Source organism: Leptopilina boulardi, unplaced genomic scaffold, assembly GCF_019393585.1.
Source record: "Leptopilina boulardi isolate dan_hultmark-lab unplaced genomic scaffold, ZJU_Lbou_2.1 LbouV2_399, whole genome shotgun sequence".
Taxonomy (NCBI): domain Eukaryota; kingdom Metazoa; phylum Arthropoda; class Insecta; order Hymenoptera; family Figitidae; genus Leptopilina; species Leptopilina boulardi.
The window spans coordinates 1,415,843-1,441,814 of NW_026137972.1; the positions used below are offsets into that span (position 1 = coordinate 1,415,843).

The 25,972-nt window shown below is 27.7% G+C and overlaps 1 protein-coding gene across 2 annotated transcripts in view; it reads left to right on the forward strand.

Moving 5' to 3' along the window:
* The window catches only part of LOC127289034 (trichohyalin), a 52,356-nt gene that overhangs the window by 7,992 nt on the left and 18,392 nt on the right, over positions 1 to 25,972 (forward strand). For both annotated transcript variants that reach the window (XM_051316786.1, XM_051316787.1), the window contains exon 2: positions 16,486 to 16,532. In XM_051316786.1, the coding sequence (XP_051172743.1) occupies positions 16,496 to 16,532 (37 nt within the window). In that variant the 5' untranslated portion in view covers positions 16,486 to 16,495. The remainder of the gene's footprint in view (positions 1 to 16,485; positions 16,533 to 25,972) is intronic.

Here is a 25,972-nt window from a genome sequence, read left to right on the forward strand (position 1 = left end):
AGTTCTGTTTCATTTTTTGTTTTGCATCACATTTTTCATAAATATAATATTGCACATTTGATAATTGCAAAATTAATTTTATTTTATCAATTTACAAAACGACTTTCTAGTATTTTATATATCGTCAAATATTTATATTTCAAAAAATTTACAAAAATGTATTTGTCAACATTTCTTACGAAAGATTTCTAATCTTCTATCTCCAATTCTAATATTCTAATCTATTTTTTATCTTACAATTAGTTTTTCTATCAAAGCTTATTCCCTCTATTTAAATGCAGGTCATTTTTCACCAGTTCCAATGATTTACTATGTAGACGGAAAATTTCAATATTTGCAAAAATGATTAATATCGACCACAATTTTTTTTCATCATCGTCATTGGAGCGATTCAGAAAAACGTATTCGCCTGCGAAAGTATATTTTTTACTTGTATTTCTATTTTGTTTTTGTATTTCTAATAAAGCAGATATTAAAAACTAAATTTAGTTTTTTAATTTGTAATTGGTTATATACAATTTATCAGATGGCACGCAGTGTAATTTCTAGGAGGAGCTTTGCCTAGTTCATCAGACTTAATGTCTCTATTTACAATTTTCAATGCCTCAACTTCATTCTAAATTGGGAGCGTGTGAATGGTTTGATGGAATTGGTCCTTTTTATGCATACGTTAATTTGTCCATCTTCCACCGGTGAAAGTGATATTACTCATATGCTGACTCTCTTTTTCGACGATAAATCCAATTTCATAAGATTTTTTGCCAGTTATTGTGAATATGCTTAGAGTAGAAAAAAAACTCCACTGCTATTTGTAAAAGTTCTTACGAGCTTGTAATTGAATTAATTTAGCTCCTAATACTGTCAGAAATTAATAGTCTAATTCACGAATTTATATTCCCAAAGGATTATCCTCCGGCTATTAATTTCTTCAGAAATATTTTCCCTAAATGCAATTTGACAAATTCACGAAATCCCGAATCATCTGATATGATTAATAATACGATGAATTTTTTCCCAAATGACATTTTCTGAATCGAAATCTCAAAAACGGCAAATCCCGTTTGATTATTTCCCAGTCACCAATTTCTCTACAAATAATTATTTCGAATGCAATTTTCGGAATTGAAATCTCCAAAATTGCAAATCCCATTATCTCCCGGTCACTAATTTCTCGATAAATATTTATCCCAAATGCAAGTTTCTGAATCGAAATCTCCCAAACTGCAAATCCAGTTATCTCCCGCTCACTAATTTCTCTACGAATATTTATTCCAAATGCAATTTTCGGAATCGAAATCTCCTCGGATATCTCCGAAATTTTAAATCCCGTCGGATTATCTCCCGGTCACTACTTTCTCGACAAATATTTATCCCGAATGCAATTTTCCAAATCGAATTCTCCGAAATTGCATATCCTGACAGATGATTTCCTATAGATATTAATTTCTATACAAATATTTATCCCGAATGAACATTTCCGAATCGAAATCTCCGAAATAGCAAATCCCATTATCTCCCAGTCACTAATTTCTCGATAAATGTTTATCCCAAATGCAAGTTTCTGAATCGAAATCTCCAAAACTGCAAATCCAGTTATCTCCCGCTCACTAATTTCTCTACGAATATTTATTCCGAATGCGATTTTCGGAATCGAAATCTCCGAAATTTTAAATCCCGTCGGATTATCTCCCGGTCACTACTTTCTCGACAAATATTTATCCCGAATGCAATTTTCCAAATCGAATTCTCCGAAATTGCATATCCTGGCAGATGATTTGCTATAGATATTAATTTCTATACAAATATTTATCCCGAATGAATATTTCCGAATCGAAATCTCCGAAATAGCAAATCCCATTATCTCCCGGTCACTAATTTCTCGACAGATATTTATCCCGAATGCAAGTTTCCGAAGCGAAATTTCAAAAAATGCAAATCCTGTTGGATTATCTCTCGGTCATTAATTTCTCTACAAATAGTTATTCCAAATGCAATTTTTGGAATTGAAATCTCCGAAATTGCAAATCTCCCGGGCACTAATTTTTCTACATATATTTATATTTATCCCGAATGCAATTTTCCAAATTGAAATCTCCGAAATTGCAAATCCCCTTAAAACTACAAAATATATTTTCTTCGATCTGGAATTAGACAATAGCTTGAAAAATAGCATTGATATAGAAAGTGAAGGAGATTACAATCGTAAATACCTATTTATGTTTATATAATTAAAAAAAACTATAATGAAGACGATAGAGGCCAAGAATTAATTTTATATTCCTATTGTATTAATTAGTTACAAATCATTAACCATAATTATATTCTATCAATTTCCTTATCAACATTGTCGTCGTTTTTATTATATAACTTTTAATTATTATAATTATATTGTCATCTATACCGCTACTATTGTTAAATTAAATAATTTCTATAACAGAAATTAATATTATGTATACATGTTCAAAAAAAAATCATCTAATAATTACAGAGTTCAAAAAGGAACTGTGGCACTCTTAAGAATATTGCATATTTGTTGTTTTATATTAAGACCGTAATTAATTCGCGGAAACTCGCTTTCTCGCTTTTTCCACTTGGATCGACGAGGTAACCTCGCTCGGTTGCGGGTTACATTCACCGGCCCTGAATTCTAGACGTGGCGACCTGCTATCGACAATGTTTGCACAATTACAAACAAGAATCAATTATTGATCAGTATTTGCAATTATCACCTCTTGATTTTTTTTTTAATATTCTAAAATTATTTTCCTTTGACAAAATTTAGAGTGATTTTTATTTTATCCAGAAGAATATAAAATTATTTCTTTTAAATAATTCATATTTTGCGTTACAAAACTTGTTATAAGGAACAATAATTGCACTTGTAATAACAAACAAGAAATTACTAGTTTTTTCATTTCCTTATACATTCTTTTTCAGTTTACAAAATATTCTATATATGAGCATTTAATTAAAATTCAATTTATTACGAAAACTGAAACAATTGTTATAATTATTAGAATTTATCAACTTTTATTAATATATTAAAAAAGTAACTGAAAAAGTATAATATAAAAATATTTTGCAATTTTTCCCTGTTTCTTTATGAAAATTATAATATAATGTCTCTATGGTAATAGGCGAATATCAAATTCATGTTTCAATAATTATGTCAAAAATACTTTTTTTAAAAAGACATGTTGCAGATTGACCTCGATGTCTCACGCATCGTTTATCGTGTATCGATTTCACTTTCAATAAGTGCCACGATTTTGCAATTGACCAATGACGTAAAATTTCTAATTCAGTCAATTCCTTAATCTTATAAACTTTCTCTGAAATTTAACACTCAAATTAAAATTTAAATGATAATTTTTTTAATTTCCATTTTAAGATTTTCATATATTTAAAAGTTGATCGTATTTTCCACCTAGCATTCTGATGCCAAATATTTGGAAAATATGATTGTTATTCATCTGCTGATGAACAAAAGAAAATTTTTTCTTCAATTAATAAAATCCAAATCCAATTGGATCGTGGGTGTTAATGTTGAAATAAATAAATAAATTTAAAAAAATTCTGTCTTCGAATCAATTTTTGTTTGTGCGGTTTTCTAAAACACTGTAAACAACGATGTTAATTTATTAATTTACAAAAGAAGAATGTTATTTCTAGAATGAAGTGCAGAAAGTGAAAATGGATTTTTTTTTTTACAAAGAATTTTTATTATACTCTCTATTTTGATTTAGATTGGGTCCAGTGTAAGTGTAATTTACAGTGTATACGAGGAAGCAAATAACGTAAATAGCGGCTGATTCTAATATATATATATATAAAGTACCACCACGTATATGGCTAGGCGTCGATCTCGTTATGCATCGCGAACAATTATTCAGCCATGAAGGAAATACGTCGGAAGACGAAGCGCGGTAAACTGTCGAGAGAAATGTGTCTGGTCTAACTAAATTATATCCAATAAGCGAAACATAAACCAATATAACCTTTCTTTCACTTTCGAAATGTTACGATATATTTTAAATGTTCTTTTTGAGATCGAAACCTGATTCACATAAATTTTATTTTATTCCTCGTGCATTAGGGAGGGTTTTAGTTAACTCCGCAGAGTATTCGTTGTATAGAACTCGTTGGATATTCTCTTTTGTATTCTGTTGGTAATTTCAGTTTTTTTTAAATTTTCTGACGCAGCAGATTTGTAGCATTAATTTAATATTTAGAAAATTAAAATCACCAAAACAGTAATTATTAAATACTTCCAAGACAGATAACTGGAGACCGTATTCCTATAGGTTTGATGACCACTCTTGTTCTGGTCGACCCAGTAAAAACCACAACCTTTAACTGGACCTCGCTTCCAATTGCGGAATTACCTTACGGCATTTAATTTTGTGAATGGAGGTCTCCTTAAATCCAAAAACTAGTGGTTAGCGGAAGTCGGAGGAGATGAACAACGTGTTCTCCTCTCCCTTTCGCGAGCACTTAATCGAGAATTAGGATTTCTCCATAGACTCCAGACAATCTGGAATCATTCCGAAACAGTCCGGTTTGCTGTCAGGTTTTAGTCATCCGGAATTAGACCTGCTGAATCCTTTGTCCGATTTGTGTAACTAGTGAATGCGGAATTAATCAGATCGAATCCAAAGTCAGCTTGATCAGACGTAACCAGTGAATGCAGATTATAGAATTTTAGTGATTACACAGGCTGGAATTATTTCGGATTCAATAGAAGTAATTTTGCATTTATTAGTTATGATCCGATTAATTTCGTATTAGACTGGATTTCAGATTTACTAGTAATTCTAGTTTGCGTAACTATAGTGAATCCGGAATTAGTATGTTTAGATCCGAAGTTAATACAAGTAAATCCGCAGCTATAGTGAAACCGGAATTAGTCCGGTCTAATCCAATCAATCCGGTACGAAATTAATAAATGTAAGTTTAGGATTCGCTGACACTAGGCAGATTAATTCCGGATTCACAGACCAAATTAATTCCAATCTGACTAGGCTAATTTCGGATGACAAATTCTTGACTATAAACCAGGCAGTTTCATATCAACTCTAGACTTACTATTTGCGTTAAACTGGACTAATTCCAGATTCTGGAATTTTAATTCTCTGGTTAGACAAATTAATTGCAGATTTAACAGAACTAATTCCGATACAATTGGTATGATCAGAATTCCGGATAACAGAAACCTGACCAAAAACTGTCCTTAGTGAGATGATTCTTATCTCCTTTTCCTCAGATTCTTTTTATCACATTATTTGTAAGGTTTAATGATGAGCAACCCAGTAAAAAAAAAAGTATAGACAGTAAGGAAAAAGTATAGACTCATAGCTTAGTGGCTATACCGTTCGGCATGTAATGACGGTATAGAGACGTTACGGTGTATACTTTTTTCTTACCGTGAATACGGTTCACCTGGATTTTTTGAATTGATGTGTATTAACGCGATTTGACATTGTCAATGAAAAAGCCGATTGTTTTGAAGTGTAATAATGCCGATTACGAGGAGGAGCGACGAAATTTTATCTAAAAGTTAAAAAGGTAAATGTGACAGGCACGAGACCTGCGAGAGTTGTTACCACTGGATTGAGGAAATGCATCATTACTGACAAAAAGTATTCGACAGAAACTTACCGACAGAAAGTTACTAGGAAGAGCGGCAAATTCAAATGGTCAAATTAAATTCGAATGAATATATACATAATTTAATGTAGTTTTTTTATTTTAAATCAAGTATAGTATTTTAAATAATTAAATACCGATATTAAATAATTAATGTTTATTATAAAAATTGACATATAGACATGAAAATTTTTTCATTTTTAGCATTTAAATCTGTGAAATAATGAAATATTGTAATTTTATTTTTTAATTTCATAAAATTTTTATTTTTTATTAATTATTAATAATTAAATTTTTTTCATAAAAATAAAAATGTACTGCAAAGAATATGTTTTATGCATTGAAAAATAAAAATTTGTTAAAATATATTATTTCTATATTTTGTAAATAAAGTTATTTATTAAAATAATTTTTTTATTTATAAAATTGAAATAGATTAAAAAATTAATGTTTTAAATTAAAAATTTTTTATTTGAATTAATATATGTAATTAACTATTATGAAAATTAATTAGTCGTTAAAATTTTTTTTTTTTAATAATAACTAATCCTTTTTTACCTATAAACAAATTTAATTTTATTTTGAACAAAATTATATTTTTAATGATAAAAACTTTGTTATTTTACATAGAGACGAATAATATTATACTTTTTTTATTTGTGAGTGAGAAGTGACCAAAACCAAATAATTGTAAATTATCGTAAAAATATTTTAAAAGGGATAGAAACAAAACAATACATTTTAAAATTATACAACACAAGAATACTCGCAAATCGCATATACGCGTATGAAACAAATTATAAGCATTAAAAATTATTGTAGGATAAAAGAATGCGTTTAAATATAAAAGAAATTCACAATAAAAAAATATCGTTTAAGAGTGTCGAACGGTCTCTGAAATTCTTTGGCATTCAATAATCGCCCTATAAAAACGGCACTGAACGTGAAAATGATAAACATTGAGTTTAAAATACTTTTTTCTCAAAACGCGGACACTTTTTTCAAAATCGGAAAAAATACCAAGGATCCTTATCTTATAAATTTCTTAAATCTGAAAGATTGTGCAAATCTATACAAAAATGCGATTGTAAAACGAAAAGTACGAAAGTAATATAATGACAGCTGCGACATTGTGCTCCCTGCATGCTTCTGCCACCTAACGGCTGCAGGACGTAATAAACCTAAAATTATATTACTTTCGTACTTTTCGTTTTACAATCGCATTTGCGAGTATTCTTGTGTTGTATAATTTTAAAATGTATTGTTTTGTTTCTATCCCTTTTAAAATATTTTTACGATAATTTACAATTATTTGGTTTTGGTCACTTCTCACTCACAAATAAAAAAAGTATAATATTATTCGTCTCTATGTAAAATAACAAAGTTTTTATCATTAAAAATATAATTTTGTTCAAAATAAAATTAAATTTGTTTATAGGTAAAAAAGGATTAGTTATTATTAAAAAAAAAAAATTTTAACGACTAATTAATTTTCATAATAGTTAATTACATATATTAATTCAAATAAAAAATTTTTAATTTAAAACATTAATTTTTTAATCTATTTCAATTTTATAAATAAAAAAATTATTTTAATAAATAACTTTATTTACAAAATATAGAAATAATATATTTTAACAAATTTTTATTTTTCAATGCATAAAACATATTCTTTGCAGTACATTTTTATTTTTATGAAAAAAATTTAATTATTAATAATTAATAAAAAATAAAAATTTTATGAAATTAAAAAATAAAATTACAATATTTCATTATTTCACAGATTTAAATGCTAAAAATGAAAAAATTTTCATGTCTATATGTCAATTTTTATAATAAACATTAATTATTTAATATCGGTATTTAATTATTTAAAATACTATACTTGATTTAAAATAAAAAAACTACATTAAATTATGTATATATTCATTCGAATTTAATTTGACCATTTGAATTTGCCGCTCTTCCTAGTAACTTTCTGTCGGTAAGTTTCTGTCGAATACTTTTTGTCAGTAATGATGCATTTCCTCAATCCAGTGGTAACAACTCTCGCAGGTCTCGTGCCTGTCACATTTACCTTTTTAACTTTTAGATAAAATTTCGTCGCTCCTCCTCGTAATCGGCATTATTACACTTCAAAACAATCGGCTTTTTCATTGACAATGTCAAATCGCGTTAATACACATCAATTCAAAAAATCCAGGTGAACCGTATTCACGGTAAGAAAAAAGTATACACCGTAACGTCTCTATACCGTCATTACATGCCGAACGGTATAGCCACTAAGCTATGAGTCTATACTTTTTCCTTACTGTCTATACTTTTTTTTTTACTGGGAACTTACTAATGTTTCACCAATTTTAATTACGTAGATATTTCAAAATATAGAAAGGGTAGAAGTCAAGTTTACAAAGATTTTTGGCTTTTTTAAAAAAAAATTTTATTGCCCCTTGGGATTCATATAATAGAATAAAAAAAAAATTCATGTCGCTAATTAATTATAAGAGTAGAAATTTCATAATAGGCAATATTTTTTCATGAATAAATCATGAGAAGAACCTTATATTTTATTTTGAAATAATGATCCAAGGAGAGGTTTTTGTTAACGGAATTCACAGGGGAATGCCAACTTCGTGACCCGATTAAAAAGCAAATAGATTTAAAATGCAATATGTCAGTAAAAAAAAAAAATGACGAGAAGCTTTAAGAGAATCAATAAATGACTTTTTTGACGCTAGAGGCAATGTGCGTGCATGTTACAAGGAGATATTAATTAATTAATTAATTAACGTTCTCTCTCGATGATTGGAAGGAGATTCGACTTTTATCTTTTGATTTAATTTTGTACAATGAGATTTTTTTTTTTCTTTGGAGGAATTAGTCAATTTTATTTCTGATATATATTTATATAAATATGGTAAGGTAACTTGGCAATGCAAATAGAACGGGTATTTGTATAGCAATTGCAAGGAACGAGGAAATGAAAGACATTTATTTCTAGTTACAGTTTATGGTTTCGCTCTGGATTTGAAGGCTATCAAGTCTCTTGAACCACGCCTTTGATTACCTCTTGTCTTATCTAGCTATTCATTGTGTCCTTTTTTTTCCTCATTCAATTAAAGGTTATATTTTTTGAAATCCAATTCCCTTGTTGGTAGAATGATTGTCCATTAGGAGATTTATTCGTCAACTACCGCACCCTGCTCTAGTAAAATTTTAGTGACTTTCTTGTTAAAATTAAAAGTTACTAAATTTTTACTAGAGCAGGGTGCGGTAGTTGACGAGAATTATGACAAATTGCGAGTGAGGACAATGGAAACTGACCAAAGTCACTAAATTTTTTCTAGAGCAGGGTGCGGTAGTTGACGAGAATTATGAAAAACAGCGAGGGGGGACAATGGCAACCTTTCTGACCTTCATCAGTTTTCGATGATTAGACGAAACTAATCCAATTAATTAATCATTATTAACCTAAAATTTGACAGCATTTTATTTACAAATTATTTATTCTTATTCTAAAATTGTTGTTATTGCAATTAATTGCAAAAATTTTTTTTTCCCCTTTGAAATAATTTACAATGGTCATCTTAATGTCCATTGTCCATGAAACTATTCACTGTAAGCATATCCAGTACATCATTTTTGTGTCAAGGTGAAAAACACTCTCGGTTAAAGATGTGTTTGCGTGTGTGTAGAAATTTTATTTACTTTTCACTTTGTGATATCTCGTTGCCCTGACTTGGTTCGTTAGCACACGATATACGCGGATTTCCATTGTCTTTTTTTTTTTACACATTTACCGAAAGTATGCATTTCATTATTGAAATAATGTAAGTGTGCGTAAGACGTTAGTCAAATGACCTTGATTAGAAATCGGAAAACAGGTGCAGGTCTTAAATAAATGTCATTTATAGTACAGGTTGCAAAATCTAAAAATATATCGTTAGTGCTTAAGATTGAATGGTAGCAGATATTTTAATTATAGAAATTTCCCGTAAAAAAAATTTTTTTTTTTTATTTCTTTATTCTTTTCATTTTAATCTTTTTTTATTTAATTTTTATATTTTAATTCTCGTCAACTACCGTACCCTGCTCTAGTGAAAATTTAGTAACTTTATAGTAACTTTTAATTTTAACAAGAAAGTCACTAAAAATTTACTAGAGCAGGGTGCGGTAGTTAACGAAAATTATGACAAATGACGAGTGGGGATAATGGAAACCAACCACTTTATAGTTAAAATTAAAAGTTACTATAAAGTCACTAAATATTTTCACCAGAGCAGGGTGCGGTAGTTGACGAGAATTATGACAAATAGCGAGTGGGGATTTTTGGATTTATTTAATAATGTCGTTGAAATGTAAATTGAGTTTAGTAAACAAACTCCCCTAACCTCAAAATTTATATTTAATCACGAATTCAGAGTATCTATAAATGCAATTGAATCAAATATATAACAAAATTAATTATCAATCCACAATTAATTATAATATCCATAATTTTTATTATATGTCAACAACCGTTTTTCATGTTTAAAATATGAGTAAAATTGATAAAAGTGGAAACAAATTTTTTTCCCCATAAGAATAAAATTGTGTCGTCTGATTTCCCTCCCTCCCTCGTCTTATTCGAACTCGAAATATCTCGATGTAGTGAGTCTAATATTTGTCAACAGGGTAGAGTATCGGCCATTACGTTTATTTCATTTTAAATTAATTTTTCATATTTTGAGCAATATTTTTACAAATATCGCTTCGTAGCACCAAAAATGCCATTTTTATCTTTCATTTACAAAAAAGAACAAATGGATTCATACATTTTTCACATCAAAATCTGTCGATTACAAAATGAGCTGTAATCTTAAAATAATTGTCAATTTTTTGATAATGGCTCCAAAAAGAAAAATGCTAAAAAGTTGTATTAAACTCTGTAACAAAAATGTTGGAAAAAAAATTAGTAAAAATTTTTTTTGAGAAAATTGCATTTAAACGTAATTGCTGCGCGGTGAAAGGTCTTCAATTAAATATATATATATATATACCTTTCCGATCAATCAGTAGACGACCAGTTACAGATGCGGCATCACTTCCGGTGACCTTTAGCGGTCACAGGTAACCGTTACTTGTGTCGTAACATATAGCATAATGTACCGTAAGCAGAGACGTAATGAGAGAATCGAGCATGTGAGTGCCACAAGTTATAGCGCGAGGTCAGCCCTTTGTGACTCTTGAAAGCTATGGAGATTCTACTTTCTTCCTCTATGAGCGATGTTGTTGAATATAGTTTAACTATATTTGATTGATTTCCTGCTTTAATAGTGAAAGTATTTTTTTTTCCTTTATAATTAATGACTATGAGACATAATTAAAGTTGAAGTTAATAACACTTTTTTCGAAAATTTGTGAAAATGCTTCTTTTTTTTCTGTAAATCATTTCTAATTTGTTATTAATTATGTAATTATAAAATAATTTTTTTTACTATTTACTTTTATCAATCAGTAATTTTATTTGTATATAATTAAATTCTATTAAAGGAATGCTTTGTAAGTCATTATAGTATTATTATTATTATTATTATTATTATTTTCATTATTATTATTATTCCTACTATTATTATTAATTTTATAATTACTTTCAGTCACTTGAATGCTTGTTTCTTTTAATTTATGATAATTGGTTTAATTTTCTGATATAATTATATTTATTTTTACACATGTCACTTGAAAGTCAATGGAACTTTGCGCGGTGAAAGTAAAAGAATTCGAATAATTAGAAAATAAAACGAACATAGTCCACGTTATTGTAAATATAGTCTCTTGCTTATTCTAATGAGTAAAAAAAAAGTCTTAATCTAAAAAAATTTCGTTATCTCCAAAATTGGCGGTCATGATGACTGTTTTAAAAAATTCAAAATGGCGGATCCAACATGGCTGACGAAAAAATTTGAAAATTTAATTTACGTTCTTAAAAATAATAAACATCAATATTTGAAAACCAAAAAGAAACTAAGCTACAAATAAAAAAAAATTTGATTTTTTCATAAATTTTTTTTCATATAAATTAGTTTCACGTTTATTGAATATAGTAATTTTCTTAAACTTCCTTTATCGTATAGGAATTGTTCTCTATGATAAAAATTTAAAAATATGTTTTTATTATTATTAAGTTTTATGTAAAAAGGAAAGAAAAAAATATGAAATGTCATAACAGTGACAAACATATTTGTGATATGATTTTACAATTATCAAATACCTGCCTTTAACATAACTGGTTTCCGTTTCATAAATACAAATTGAAAGATACGCATTGCATAGTTGGATGAATTTCAACGATGAATTCGAAAGTTGTGAGTGAAGCAAAAGAATTCACTACTATATACTCATGATCGTATAAGAGCCTCTGGCAAAAGGAGTCGATATGTTACTGGAGCATGGCAGAACATAGCGAAGCGTATCTAACTAAAGAGGCCAGTTTTCAGTTTCTAGGAAACTACATACATATATTTTTTTTTATGTAAAGCATGCAACATTGTCTTTATTTAATATGCAATATAGGATAAAATTCACAATATCGATATAATTTTTAAGGAAAAAATAATTTTCTAATTATTGAATTATTGCACATTTTATTAAATATATGTAAATTTTTTTATATTTATTATTATTTTTATTAATTCATATTTTTTTTAATTATTTGTAAAATTGCAAAAAAGAAAAAAACAGTATAATTAAGCAAAATTTTTGATTATCAATAATTCAGGAGAATTGCCTTAAGCATATGGGAGGAGATATAGTCTATATAACTTTCTCTGCACTGTCACCATGCTACTAACCATATAATGCAAGGATAATGTTGATGTTATATAAATGTATCGCGTAATAGCGGGCGAGACTTTGTCAGGACTAAATCAAGACGTTTTAGTTCTATTAAGCCATATCCTCTTTTGTAATTTATCGTTTTCACATACATATATAAGACGTTCTTATTTTTTATTTTCTTCTATCGTCCAGAAAAAAAGTTATTTGTTTCAAAAAAAATTTCTTTGAATCAAAGAATTGTCATAGGGTTAAAGAAAAATTTTCATTAAATTAAAGAAATTTTTTGTTAGGTTAAAAATATCATTTAAGGAAAAAATTTCTTTAATTCAAACAAATTTCATTTTTGATTTAAAAAATTGATTTTAAGAAAACGATTTCTTTGTTTCAAAGAAATTATTTTTTTTAGGTGTAGCAATTAAATTTTTAAAAAAATTGAAGAATTGATTGATTTTTTATTATTGATCTCTACAATTGTCACGAATATGATACACGAGGTCATTTCGACCCTAATAACAAATATGAAATATTGTAGAATAGCCTAAACAAATTTTAGCTGAGTCGGGTGGTTGGTTTCCATTGTCCCCACTCGCCATTTATCATAATTCTTGTCAACTACCGTACCCTGATATAGTGAAAATTAAGTAACTGTATAGTAACTTTTAATTTTAACAATAAAGTCACTAAATCTTTATTAGAACAGGTTGCAATAGTTGACGAGAATTATTACAAATGGTGAGTGGGGACAATGGCAATAAACCATGTTACTATATATTATATATAGGGACTTTTATAGAATTCTGACACAAGTTGACAACACTGTTTACTTGTTTTGACAGAAGTTCAACGGTGCTAAGTCGAAACAATTTTTAAGAATATTTAATAAATAATTGGTTTCCATTGTTCTCATCAACTACCGCACCCTGCTCTAGTAAAAATTTAGTGACTTTAATGTTAAAATTAAAAGTTACCATAAAGTTACTAAATTTTTACTAGAGTATTTTTCACTGTCAACTACTGCACCCTGCTCTAGTGAAAATTTAGTGACTTTATAGTTAAAATTAAAAGTTACTATAAAGTTACTAAATTTCGATAAAAGTAAATGAAAAAATTAGTTTTTTTTTAATTTTCCGATATATTCGAAATGTTCTTGCAAATCAAAGAGCGTGTCGAAAACTAAAGTTAATTGATTGTGTGTGTGTGTGTATGAAGCGCTCCAATTCGCAGTATGCGATGTTTATCCATATCTATGTAAAAGTGTAAAGAAAAAAAAACAACACACTTGTTTCTAAATTACAACATTTTCGAGAGTTTTCACTGACACATAAGATTTGTTAACTTTTTCATAAAAAAAAATAACCATTATTAGAATTCAATTTATGTAATGCTAAAAATTTTGATAATGATATTTCTATTCATTTATTTAGGCCTTATCCACAATGGACTCCTTCTGTTATCATAACGAATACAATATGATTTTTTATAAATTCTATTGTATAGGTTATGTTAACATAATTCTATGTTTACATGCTTGCGTTCGTACACTGCGTTTTGCGTTAAATAATAAAAGACAGAAAGACAAATAAATACTTTTATCCTTGTTACACTCATTGTTCAACGCAAAAGGCAACGTTTAAACGCAGTCATGTAAACATAACCTAAGCAGCCCATTGTGGACACAGCGTTAAACATATGTGGGTTGGTTTTCATTGTCCCCACTCGCCATTTGTCACAATTCTCGTCAACTTCCCGTACCCTACTTTAGTGAAAATTTAGTGACATTATTGTTAAAATTAAAAGTTACTATTGGGATTTGTTGGTCTTGTGACTTTTACCTATTTTATCAGACATTTTGGTTTTATTTCTCTTTATATCATGTTAATTAAAGAAAGACGAAAAAGAAAAATGGTTGTCAGAAGAATGTAAACACCAGATGGCGTATTGTAGTTTAGCCAATCTTAATGAAATTACTAAATTTTCACTAGAGCAGGGTGCGGTAGTTGATATGCCAGATATACCTGCACAGAAGAGTGAAAAACGTTACATGGCGGGAAATTCAAAATTGAAATCAATCAATTAATTGAATATTTGTGACAGTTTACTATGTTACGTAACATTACGTATAGAATATATAAAATTGTTTCGATTTACCCATCCCTGCTTCTTGGCAGTGTCGTGGCTAATACCATACATTATGTAACAATTATTTTCCTAAGCAAATGTACATTTAACGTAATTTTAATGTCATAAAATATGTCTAGTAGTACAACAAAGACAAATAATATTACAATCACATAGATTTTTCAAAAATAAAAAAATGTAAACCGGTAATTAAATTGCTGATCAATTGTTTTAATACGAGAAATAATTAATAATTTACAGAATAGCAATTTTCTCCAATAACAATGAAAATTAAGATAGTGAATTTTCTTTCTATATATATATATATAAACGGAAGAGAGTGTGTTGAGTGTTGTGTGTAGGTATGACCCACTATTACTTTTCTAGTAAGAGAAGAGTCTGCTATATAATTATCTACGATTACGTCGAGGAACGTGATCTTTCAAGTCTGCAAGTTCTCAAATTATAAATATGAAATAAAGTGAACATTTTTTAATTAAAACAATTTCTTTAACCTTTCTATACAATCTTTAACGATATTTAATAAAAAAATTTAAAAAAAGTATACTTTTATCTAAAAAATTATAATTGATTTTGGTAAACTGGCTAATCCCTAATGCACGAAAATTCCCAATTTGGAAACATAACCTAAATACTTTATTAAAAGATGCGTCTGTGAAAGAAAAAATTATACTATATACATCTCTTTCACTCACATTAACGCTTTACTCCTTCATGTGAATTGACCGTAATACGAAGGAACCTACGAAATGTGACAGAGCACATTTCGGACGTTCCACTTTATTTTGCTTTGGCCTTAACAATATATCAGAACGTGCGAAGTGTGACACCTTCGATTAGCGATACTTTGTATATTATCACCCACAATCAAACTGTCACATTTCAGAGGTTCTACTTAAGAATGATAAAGCAAGGTTGGGAAACGATACGTCGAAAGTTTCTGATTAGTTCGTAACTTTTCCAGAAATATTACAAGAAACTACTGTACATTATTGAAGCTTTGAGTTCAATATTTCCTTACATCCGGCCGTCTTTAATTAACGTCGCCTACAATCACTGCGCAGAAATACATATATTAGAAAATTACTGCGCAGCTGTAATTACTGAACGCCTATACATATATATATATTTTATAGAAAATTACTGATATAGATTACACGTGTCATAATAAAAAAAAAATAGTAACAACATCATTGATAAAATAATAAACTAGCCATTTCTATTGGATCGCTCGAGTTCAATAAACGAACGTAATGTAGTGAAAGTACTACTTGATGGTAAAGTTGATTAAGTATAGGGAGATTCTAAATTGCAAAATGTGAAAAAAATGGATGTCCATCACATATATAAATTTTATCTTTTAAATTGCCGTGATCTATAATTATAAACAAATGTACTATACGATTTATCGATTTCACTTGTGTGTTTATAAAAACAAGAAAAAAAAAAACAAATTCTCGTTCAGTCTCGTTGAGAATCGAAATAAAACCAATAAAATGTATACCGCCAACGAAAGTGCAGATTCGATTTCCCGAGGTGCATTCTGGTACTTTGCATAACTATTAGTAAAGTTACATTCCTTGTTTATAGTATGCGAGGGAGAAAAGAGGAATTTTATATTCGACAAAATTAATTTTTAAAAAACTACATCTCAACACGATTAATTTATTTTTATTATATAGTGAGCAACTTGGAAAATGTTTATTCAGGAAACGTGAAAAAAAATTTCCATTGTTAATAAGTAACTTTCTTTTTGAATGAAAATACTAAATATTTCAGATTGTATTCTGAATAATCTATATAATTTAGAAAATTTTTATGATTTTATTGTACTTTAATGTTTTAATATCTATAATTAAAATTTTGTTTTTCTTATTTTTGCAGAAGTGCCAATATGTGGGAGAGGAGATGGCTCCTACTCATTTTATATGGTAAGTTATTTAAAATAATATTAAGGCCAGGTCCAAGTGAGGCAGCGCCATCTACATTGAAACTAAAATTTTGGAAAATTTTCAACAGCCTTTTCTTGAAAACAAGAAGGTAAAATGCTTTTTCCTTTATGGATAATTGATTATTGGCAAGTTATACACCAACTAAAACTTTTATTGAGTTAAAATAATAAAAAAAATTTCATGTCAATAAATTAAATATAAGCACCTTTTTCACAAAAACTGTAACAGTACTTTCTCAGAAATTACATTAAAAAATGCAATTTCCATTTGGAAAATTAATAAACGCTAAAAAATACACAACCTAAGAGTTACCAATCACGAAAATAACAAAAAAAAAGTATTTTAACATAACTTATTTTACTCATTATGACAGCCGTTTGGCAGGTTATATATGTCACCAGACGTTTCGCAGTTTTGCCGAAAGGAGGAGATTGGCGATGTTGCTAACCACCTGAAATACATAATCTACCAAAGGGCTGTCACAATCAGTAAAGCAGTATCAATATGTTAAATATTTAATAAAATTTTTTTTTCTTATTTTCGTGATTGGTAAATCTTAGGTCGTGTATTTTTTAGCGTTTATTAATTTTCCAAATGGAAATTGCATTTTTGATTGTAATTTCTGAGAAAGTACTGTTACAGTTTTTGTGAAAAAACTGCTCATATTTAATTTATTGACATGAAATTTTTTTTATTATTTTAACTCAAAAAAAGATTTAGCTGGTCTATGTCTTGCCAATAATCAATTATCCATAAAGGAAAAAGCATTTTACCATCTTGTTTTCAAGAAAAGGCTGTTTAAAATTTTCCAAAATTTTAGTTTCAATGTAGATGGCGCTGCCTCACTTGGACCTGGCCTTAAAACAATTTTTCTAATTCTCTTCTATTTTGAAGAATTTTTATTTTGCTTTTTCTTCGCATAATTAAAAAATTATTAGTGAATTCAAATTTCCCGCTGAATTTTAATTTATTTCATCAATATGCAACATAGAGAGTTAACTGATATGAGAAAAAAGTTTCGATTAAATGACAGTATGAAAGATTTCCATTGTCTCCACTTGCCATTTGTCATAATTCTCGTCAACTACCGCACCCTGCTCTGGTGAAAATTTAGTGAATTTATTGTTAAAATTAAAAGTCACTAAATTTTCATTAGAGCAGGGTGAGGTAGTTGGCAAGAATTATGACAATTAAAGATTTTGTCGAGTGAGGACAATGGAAACCAACCAATTTAGTGACTTTATTGTTAAAATTAAAAGTTACTATAAAGTCACTAAATTTTCACTAAAACAGGGTGCGGTAGTTGACGAGTATTTTGAAAAATGGCGAGGGTTGGTTTCCATTGTCCCCACTTGCCATTTGTCATAATTTTCGTCAACTACCGCACCCTGCTCTAGTGAAAATTTAGTGACTTTATTGTTAAAATTAAAAGTCACTATAAAGTTACTAAATTTTTACTAGAGCAAGGTACGGCAAATAGGGGACAATGAAAACCAACCCGAGTGGAAACAATGGAAACATTCCGTACGATGGTAACTTCTTAAATGCGCCCCTGGACAAATGCCCCACTCAGATGTTTGTTAAGGCTGTTCTACAATACTTTCTTTACATGGGATGGCGCTTTAAATCTGTCACTACTGTGACTTAATTTTTTTTCTTGCGGACATCCTGCGTTATCAATTTTAAAAAATAATAAAAAATATTATCAATGTCAGAGCGGAAGAAAATCATCCTAAGAAAAAAAGAAAACATTAAAATAATCCAAAAAACAAATAATAAAATAAATAATAATTTTATTTTAGAAAATTAATTTGAGCTAAATACAAAACAGTACAAAAAGTGAGGTTATGACATTTTTTTGACATTTGCAACAATTTTTTACGTAAGTTACGTAATTTAGGTAACATACGTAGAAATCCTCGAGTTTGTTACATTTACCCATCCCTGCCTTCATGTGATTTCACCCTAAGGTTTTTAAACAACAAAAAAATTGTTTCGAAGTTAAAATGGAATTTGCATTGTTTTTCAACTGGACTATAAAAAGAAATACTTGCATTGGTTAGTAAACATACAGAACTCATTATAGAAATTCGCAACAAAAAAAAATGTACAATTTTTATTTGCCTGCGAAGAGGTGCAAAGACCGCAGAAAAGAATAATATTGTGGATTCTTTGTTCTGAGAACCGTTTCTCCTTGGAAGTACGGTTGCACTGCAAGCCATTGGTATTTTCGGCCTTTCCATATTCGGAAAGGAATGCAGAACACGGCGGACGACCTTCCACACAAGTGTTCTTTTTTTTTTTCGTGTGATTGTCAGTTAACGGTTAAGGGTTCGTTCACACAAAACTTGCTTGTGCATATCGTCCGGGAACCCCCTGCGCGTGTCCTTTTTAGTCAATATTTATTTGTATTTGCATGAGGGAATAAAAAAAAAATGCAAATTTTTCTTTTATGTACTTAGCATATAAGCAACGGTTTTAAACATATTTGGAGAATGAAGTCAATATAATATTTAGTAGCATTTTTATTTGAATGTGGTTTTTTTTTGTTTGTTTATTTTTTATTCGTACAAAACAAAGTTGTACAAGTTTATACATACTTTTTAGTGACTTGATACTTTAAAAAATATATCTCCTTTCTTTACAAAAATATTATCAATAATTACAAAAAAATCGTTACATGTACTACAAGGTTTCATTTAAATTTATGTGGGATCGATGTTAGATTTAAAAAAATTGAAAATGGCGGATGTAATATGGCTAATAATTTTTAAAAATTTATTTGATTCGCTTGAAATTCCTTACTTGGGGGTTTTCGGGGAGGCTGATAACGAATTTAGTATTAGATTTTAAAAATTGAAAATGGCGGATCTAATATGGCGAAATTTAAAAAAAATTTATCTAATTTTCTTGAAATTCGTTACTCGGGGGTTTTTGAGGTCGCTGATTACGAATTTGGTATCAGATATTAAAAATTCAAAATGGCGGATCCAGTATGGCGGAAATTTTTTAAAAATTGTTTTTATTGACTTGAAATTCGTTGTTTTCGAGAATTTTTGCGGTCGCTGATTACGAATTTGCAATCAGATTTTAAAAACTCTAAATTGTAGATTCAATTGAAGCCAACGCATGGGTTTCTGCGCATTAAGGATGTGTAAGTCGAAATCGATTTTCGATTAAAATCTATTAATAATATGCGATTAATCGGAGTGGCTGATTACGAATTTGGTGTCAGATTTAAAAAATTAAAAATGGCGGATCTAAAATGGCGAAATTTTTTTTAAAAATTGATCTAATTTTCTTGTATTTTGTTACTCGGGAGTTTTTGGTGTCGCTGATTACGAATTTGAGGTTAATTTATAAAAATTCAATATGTCGGATCCAATGTGGCGGACAAATTTTTAAAAAATGTATCGGATTCACTTGAAACTTGGTACTTGGGGATTTTTGGGGTCACTGATTACGAATTTGAGGTCAGTTTACAAAAATTCAAAAAGGCGGATCCAATATGGCGGACAAATTTTCAAAAAATATATCAGATTCACTTGAAACTCGTTACTGGGGGGTTTTTGGTGTCGCTGATTACGAATTTGAGGTCAATTTACAAAAATTCAAAATGGCGGATCCAATATGGCGGACAAATTTTCAAAAAATGTATCAGATTCACTTGAAACTCGTTACTGGGGGGTTTTTGGGGTCACTGATTACGAATTTGAGGTTAATTTACAAAAATTCAAAATGTCGGATCCAATGTGGCGGACAAATTTTTGAAAAATGTATCGGATTCTCTTGAAACTTGGTACTCGGGGGTTTTTGGGGTCGCTGATTACGAATTTGAGGTCAATTTACAAAAATTCAAAATGGCGGATCCAATATGGCGGACAAATTTTCAAAAAATGTATCAGATTCACTTGAAACTCGTTACTGGGGGGTTTTATGGGTCGCTGATTACGAATTTAATATCAGTTTTTCAAAATTTCAAATTTTGAAACCAATATAGAGGAAAAATTTGTTTAAATTGTTCTAATTCGATTGAAATTTGTTACTTGAAAGTTTTCGAAGTCGCTGATTACGAATTTGTTATCATATTTTGAAAATTAAAAATGGCTGATGTTTATTTTTTTTAATTTAATTCACTTTGCTAGCTGAAAAAATATAAAATTTTGAAATATTAAAAAAAAGTAATTAATAATCTATAATAATTTATAAAATAAACAGGAATCGTATATTTTTTTGAAAATTTGTTATAAAAAAATGACTTTTCATTGTTCATTGAACTTGAAAAGAATTTAAATATTTTCACGTAATACGACGTTTGATAAAATTATTTCTCTGCTTTCAAGAATTTTAATACTGAAAGGAAGAGAAGGAACATCAATGATAAATTCAAGACGTTGAAACGAATAGGAATGCGACAATGGTAGGGAAAAGCCTGTAAGGAATAGCGATCAGTTTTTGGAAAAAAAAAAGGGGCGAAGTAGAAAAAAACGAGATAAAACAACTTGGAAAATTTATATGCAAATAAATAATAATAATTAAATAATAATGAAAATTAAAAATATTTAATACAATTTCTATAGAGAATTTAAAAATTTAAATTTAAAAATGCTGTAAAATATTTGACAAATATATTTATATTAAAAAGAAAAAAAAATTCCAACTAAAATTATATTTTATTTTTTAAATTTTATTTTCAATTTAATATTCATTTTGTTTTTTATATTTTATTTGAAATTTATATTATATCGAGTTTTTTTTTTATCCACTTTTGATGGCGTAATATATATATTTTTGTACATAAATTATTACAGAGAAACTTTTGCTTCTATCAAGTTATAAAATGCCATCTATTGCGATATTTTATATAAATCTAAGAAAACTAGTGAAAATTGCGAAATTGTAGCAATTTTCTTTATAAAAGAAAGAAAGAATAGAAAAAAAAAAATTAGATATTTCTTCGTGAGAGAAACAGATGAATTGATATTGTAAGCGATATAGAAGTGGAAATAAATGGCCTGTCAGAATCTTTAGTTCGTGACGATCTCTTGGGATCAATCCGATGTGTATTTATATTTATTATTTACGATTATAGATCAAGAAAATATTTTTTAATCTATTGTAAAAAATTGATATATATTTAGTAATTTAAGAATTCTGTATCATCTTAATTGATGTGACGTTATAAGTACTACATAAGTAAAATCGATACACAATTTTCTCATATTGAAAAATATTTTCATATTTATGTAAAAATGCAAAAAAATTAATTTTAATTACAATTTTTATTCTAAAATTAAAAAAAATAATTTTCTGTAAATTTTTTTTTTTTTAAATAAAAGAAAATTATAATTAACTTTTAATTATCTACATATAAAATAAGAAATCACAATAATTATTTGTTTGATTATAGTAATTAATTTAAGATAACTGGCAATTAAATTCTTTTTTTAAATTAATTTGATTCAAAATGCATGAAATTTATTTGAGAAAAGTAAAGTAGTATATAAATAGAAATTCATATAAACATTTAAGAAATTATAATACTTTTTCATATATATATATAATATATAAATTTTTTAAAAATTTTTTGGAATTATTAATTACTTTTAATTACGTAAATTCTATTTATGAATTATGGTTTCACGTATTAGGTATATTTAAATATCAAAAATGAAATAAATAATTTTTCAATTCAAATAAATTTGCATTAAAATAAAAATTTATTTCTTTGATTTAAATAAAAAATTTCCTAAAATCAAAGAAATATTTCTTTGAGTTAACAAAAAAAAAAAGAAGTAAATAAATAATTTCTTTAAATCAAAAAAATTTTTCTTTGACCCTGTAACAATGCAAATTGGAAACATGAAATTTTTTTTTTGCATAAGTTTTAACAATTTGTTTGCAATTAAAAATTTTTTACTAGAGGAAAAATTAATCTTATTTTCACCGAGATTTTGACTAAGAATTGCATTCAGAAATTGCAATAAATTATTCAACAAACTTATATTTAAAAATAGTCGAGGATAATAGATTTTATTAAAAAATATTTTAATTTAAATAAATATTTTGTTATTTTTCCTCGTTTACTCTAACAGGTTTATATTGGAAAAAATATTTAAAAAAATATATAAATTTATGAATAATTTTATAAAACACTGCCGCATTAGTTGAAACTTGATCAATTTCTATAATAATAATTTTTATAAGGAATGTGTCATATAAAATACGCAGATTTTTTATTTTCAAACAAGGAATAAATTATTCTAAAAATAATAAAAGAAAACAGTAAATTAACAAATAACATTGGAATCTTGTTTTATGTTAACGGGATCCTCTTGTAAATATAAAAAAAGTAAAATTATTTCTATATATAAATAAAATTATTGAACATAGTTTATTAAATGCAAAATTTCAATGTTAATTACTTAATAATGACTTCCCTATTTTATAATATATGACTCATTAATATTCCTGTTAGAATTGTTTAATTATTTTTACCTTATCTTTGTTTATTAGAAACGGGTTTAAAGGACAAATTGAACTGTGCCAATTTGTTCATTAAATGAATTAGTATAACCGTTTTGACTAATTCTCAATCAAAAATGACTAATTCATAGTAAAAAAAAATACTAATTCATTTATTTAAGTTTACTAATTGGAGTGATAAATTGTATAAAAATTTTATAAATGGTATTTTTATTATTTTTAATATAAAATTAAATAATTATTTTCCAGAAGGAAAATTATGTTTTAAATTGCTTTATAAACGTCTATTTATTGTATCTTTAGAGAATCAAGAATGGCCTTTACAGACCCTACGCCCTCTATTAAGCAACCACAATCACGCCTACAATGTATGCAAACTTTTCCCACAAGTGCTATGTTGAGGTCGTTCTCCTTGCAACGTGATCGTATTCCATTTTTTTTTTTTTTTTATTATTTTTATTATTATTATTATTATTATCATTTACCTACTGTTATTTATTAATCGTGACTACATAGAAAAACGTGTGAATCCTACAAAACGGTAAACAAGCCACTTTTTTTACAACTCACTTAAATCAAACCTCTCCTTTTACTATTCTGAGATACATGTATTTCCTTATTAATCGAGTCCTCTCAACGTTTTTATCTTCAAACATTTTTTTGTTTAATTCAATTATGCAAATAAATAAAATTCAGTTGTAAAAGTATTTATAATTTTTCAGTAAAATTGCAGAAATAATGACAATATTGATGCAATTTTAGGTGCTGTGGAGGTATGAATGAAACTTTAGACTATTTATTCTACTGACAATGAGACATGAGAGTATTAAGAGTTAAAATTATTGGGACTTGAGACTATTTATTTTTGAGATTGTCTATAGGCTATTGAGACTTGAGAATACTGACACTTGAGACTATTGATATTTGACATTATTGAGACCAGGGATTATTGAGATTTGAGAATATTGAGACTAATGAGACTAATGATACTAGTGTATATTAAGACTTGAGAATATTGTTTAAGACTTTTGAGACATTAGTATTGAGACTTAAAACTATTGAGACTTGAGATTATGAAGACTAGGAATTATTGAGACATGAGGTTATTGAGATTTGAGCTATTGAGACTACCGAGACATGCGTATTGAGATTTAATACTATTGAGACTTGAGGCTAATGAGACTTGGAATTATTGCGATATAAGACTATTGTAATTATTGACAATAGAGTATACTGAGTTTAGAGAATATTGAGACTTGAGACTATTGAGATTGTTGAGATATGAGTATTGAGACTTGAATCTATTGAGACTATTGAAATTTAAAGATATTGAGACTATTGAGACTTGAGAATACAGGGACTTGAGACTATTGAGACATGAATATTAAGACTTGGAACTTTTGAGACTGGAGGCTATTGAGACTTGGGATTACTGCGATATAAGACTATTGTAACTATTGACAATAGAGTAAATTGAGTTTAGAGCATATTGAGACTATGAATATTGAGACTTGAATCTATTGAGACTATTGAAATTTAAAGATATTGAGACTATTGAGACTTGAGAATACAGGGACTTGAGATTATTGAGCCTTGAGACTATTGAGACATGAATATTGAGACTTGGAACTTTTGAGACTGGAGGCTATTGAGACTTATTGGAATTACTGGAACTATTGAGAATAGAGTATATTGAGTCTCGAGTATATTGAGACTTGAGACTATTGAGACTGTTGAGATATGAGTATTGAAACTTGAATCTATTAAGACTATTAAAATTTAAAGATATTAAGGTTTTATATATTGATACTATTGAGACTTGAAAATACAGTGTCTTGAGATTATTGAGACTTGAGACAATTGAGACTACTGAGACATGAGTATTGAAACTGGGGACTGTTGAGACTAGAGTTTATTGACACTTAAGACTGGTTAAGACTTAAGTCTTTTGAGTTTTGAAGCTATTGAGTCTTGAAACTATTGAGACCACTGCCTATGGTATTGATGTTTAGACACAAAACCCTATACATAATGTAGGCGCCATACGCCTGCTTTTCTGACAGATTTTTAAAATTATGCAATATCAAGTTTTTTCTAAACTATAATGTTTACTAGAAAATTATACATAGATAATAACTTTTTATCATCACGAATGTAAGAGAAAAAGTTGTTGAATCACATAATGGTTTTTTTTTCGTGCTCTTTAACAGATATAACAAACGTTTATATATTCATTTCTAGAAAAAAGTGTTAATCGACAATTATTACAACAGACAGTGTGATATATCAACTCACGTTGATGGCTTTTTTTTCCTTCTTTTACAAACGTGAACTTGACTCAATTTTTTTTTAATATTATAAAAGAAAGTCAAATCAAAAAAATGATAGTTTTTTTTTTCATTTTACGCCATATGGTTACATACATTCTTAGATAACTATATATTCGTGAGACAAAACATGAAATTACAAATATTATGTAAACATGTGTGTCTACTTTTATACTTTAATTATTAAATTTTTTTGTAAAATTAATTTTTTTATTGATTTTCAAATTTTTACTTTTTAAGATTTTTTATCAATTTTTTTATTCGGTTATTTGCAATATCAGATAAATTAAAATTTCACGTTTTAAAAATTCTACTAAACAACAATTCGTTTAAATAAAAAAAAATTCGGACTAATCAAGATTCAATGAATTGAAAATTATGCTAAATAAAAATCCGATTAAATTAGAATTATTTTAAATAAAAAATTGGAGAAAGATAATTTTTCAGTTAAACAAAAATTTTGCCAAATAAAAATTCGGTATACCTAAAAAGAAGTAAAAATTTATTTAAAAAAAAAAATTTTTTTGTTAAATGCTAATTTGAGAAAGCGAAAAATTTGTCTAAAAAATATAATTATAACTAAAAAAAATTTTTTAAATGAAATTA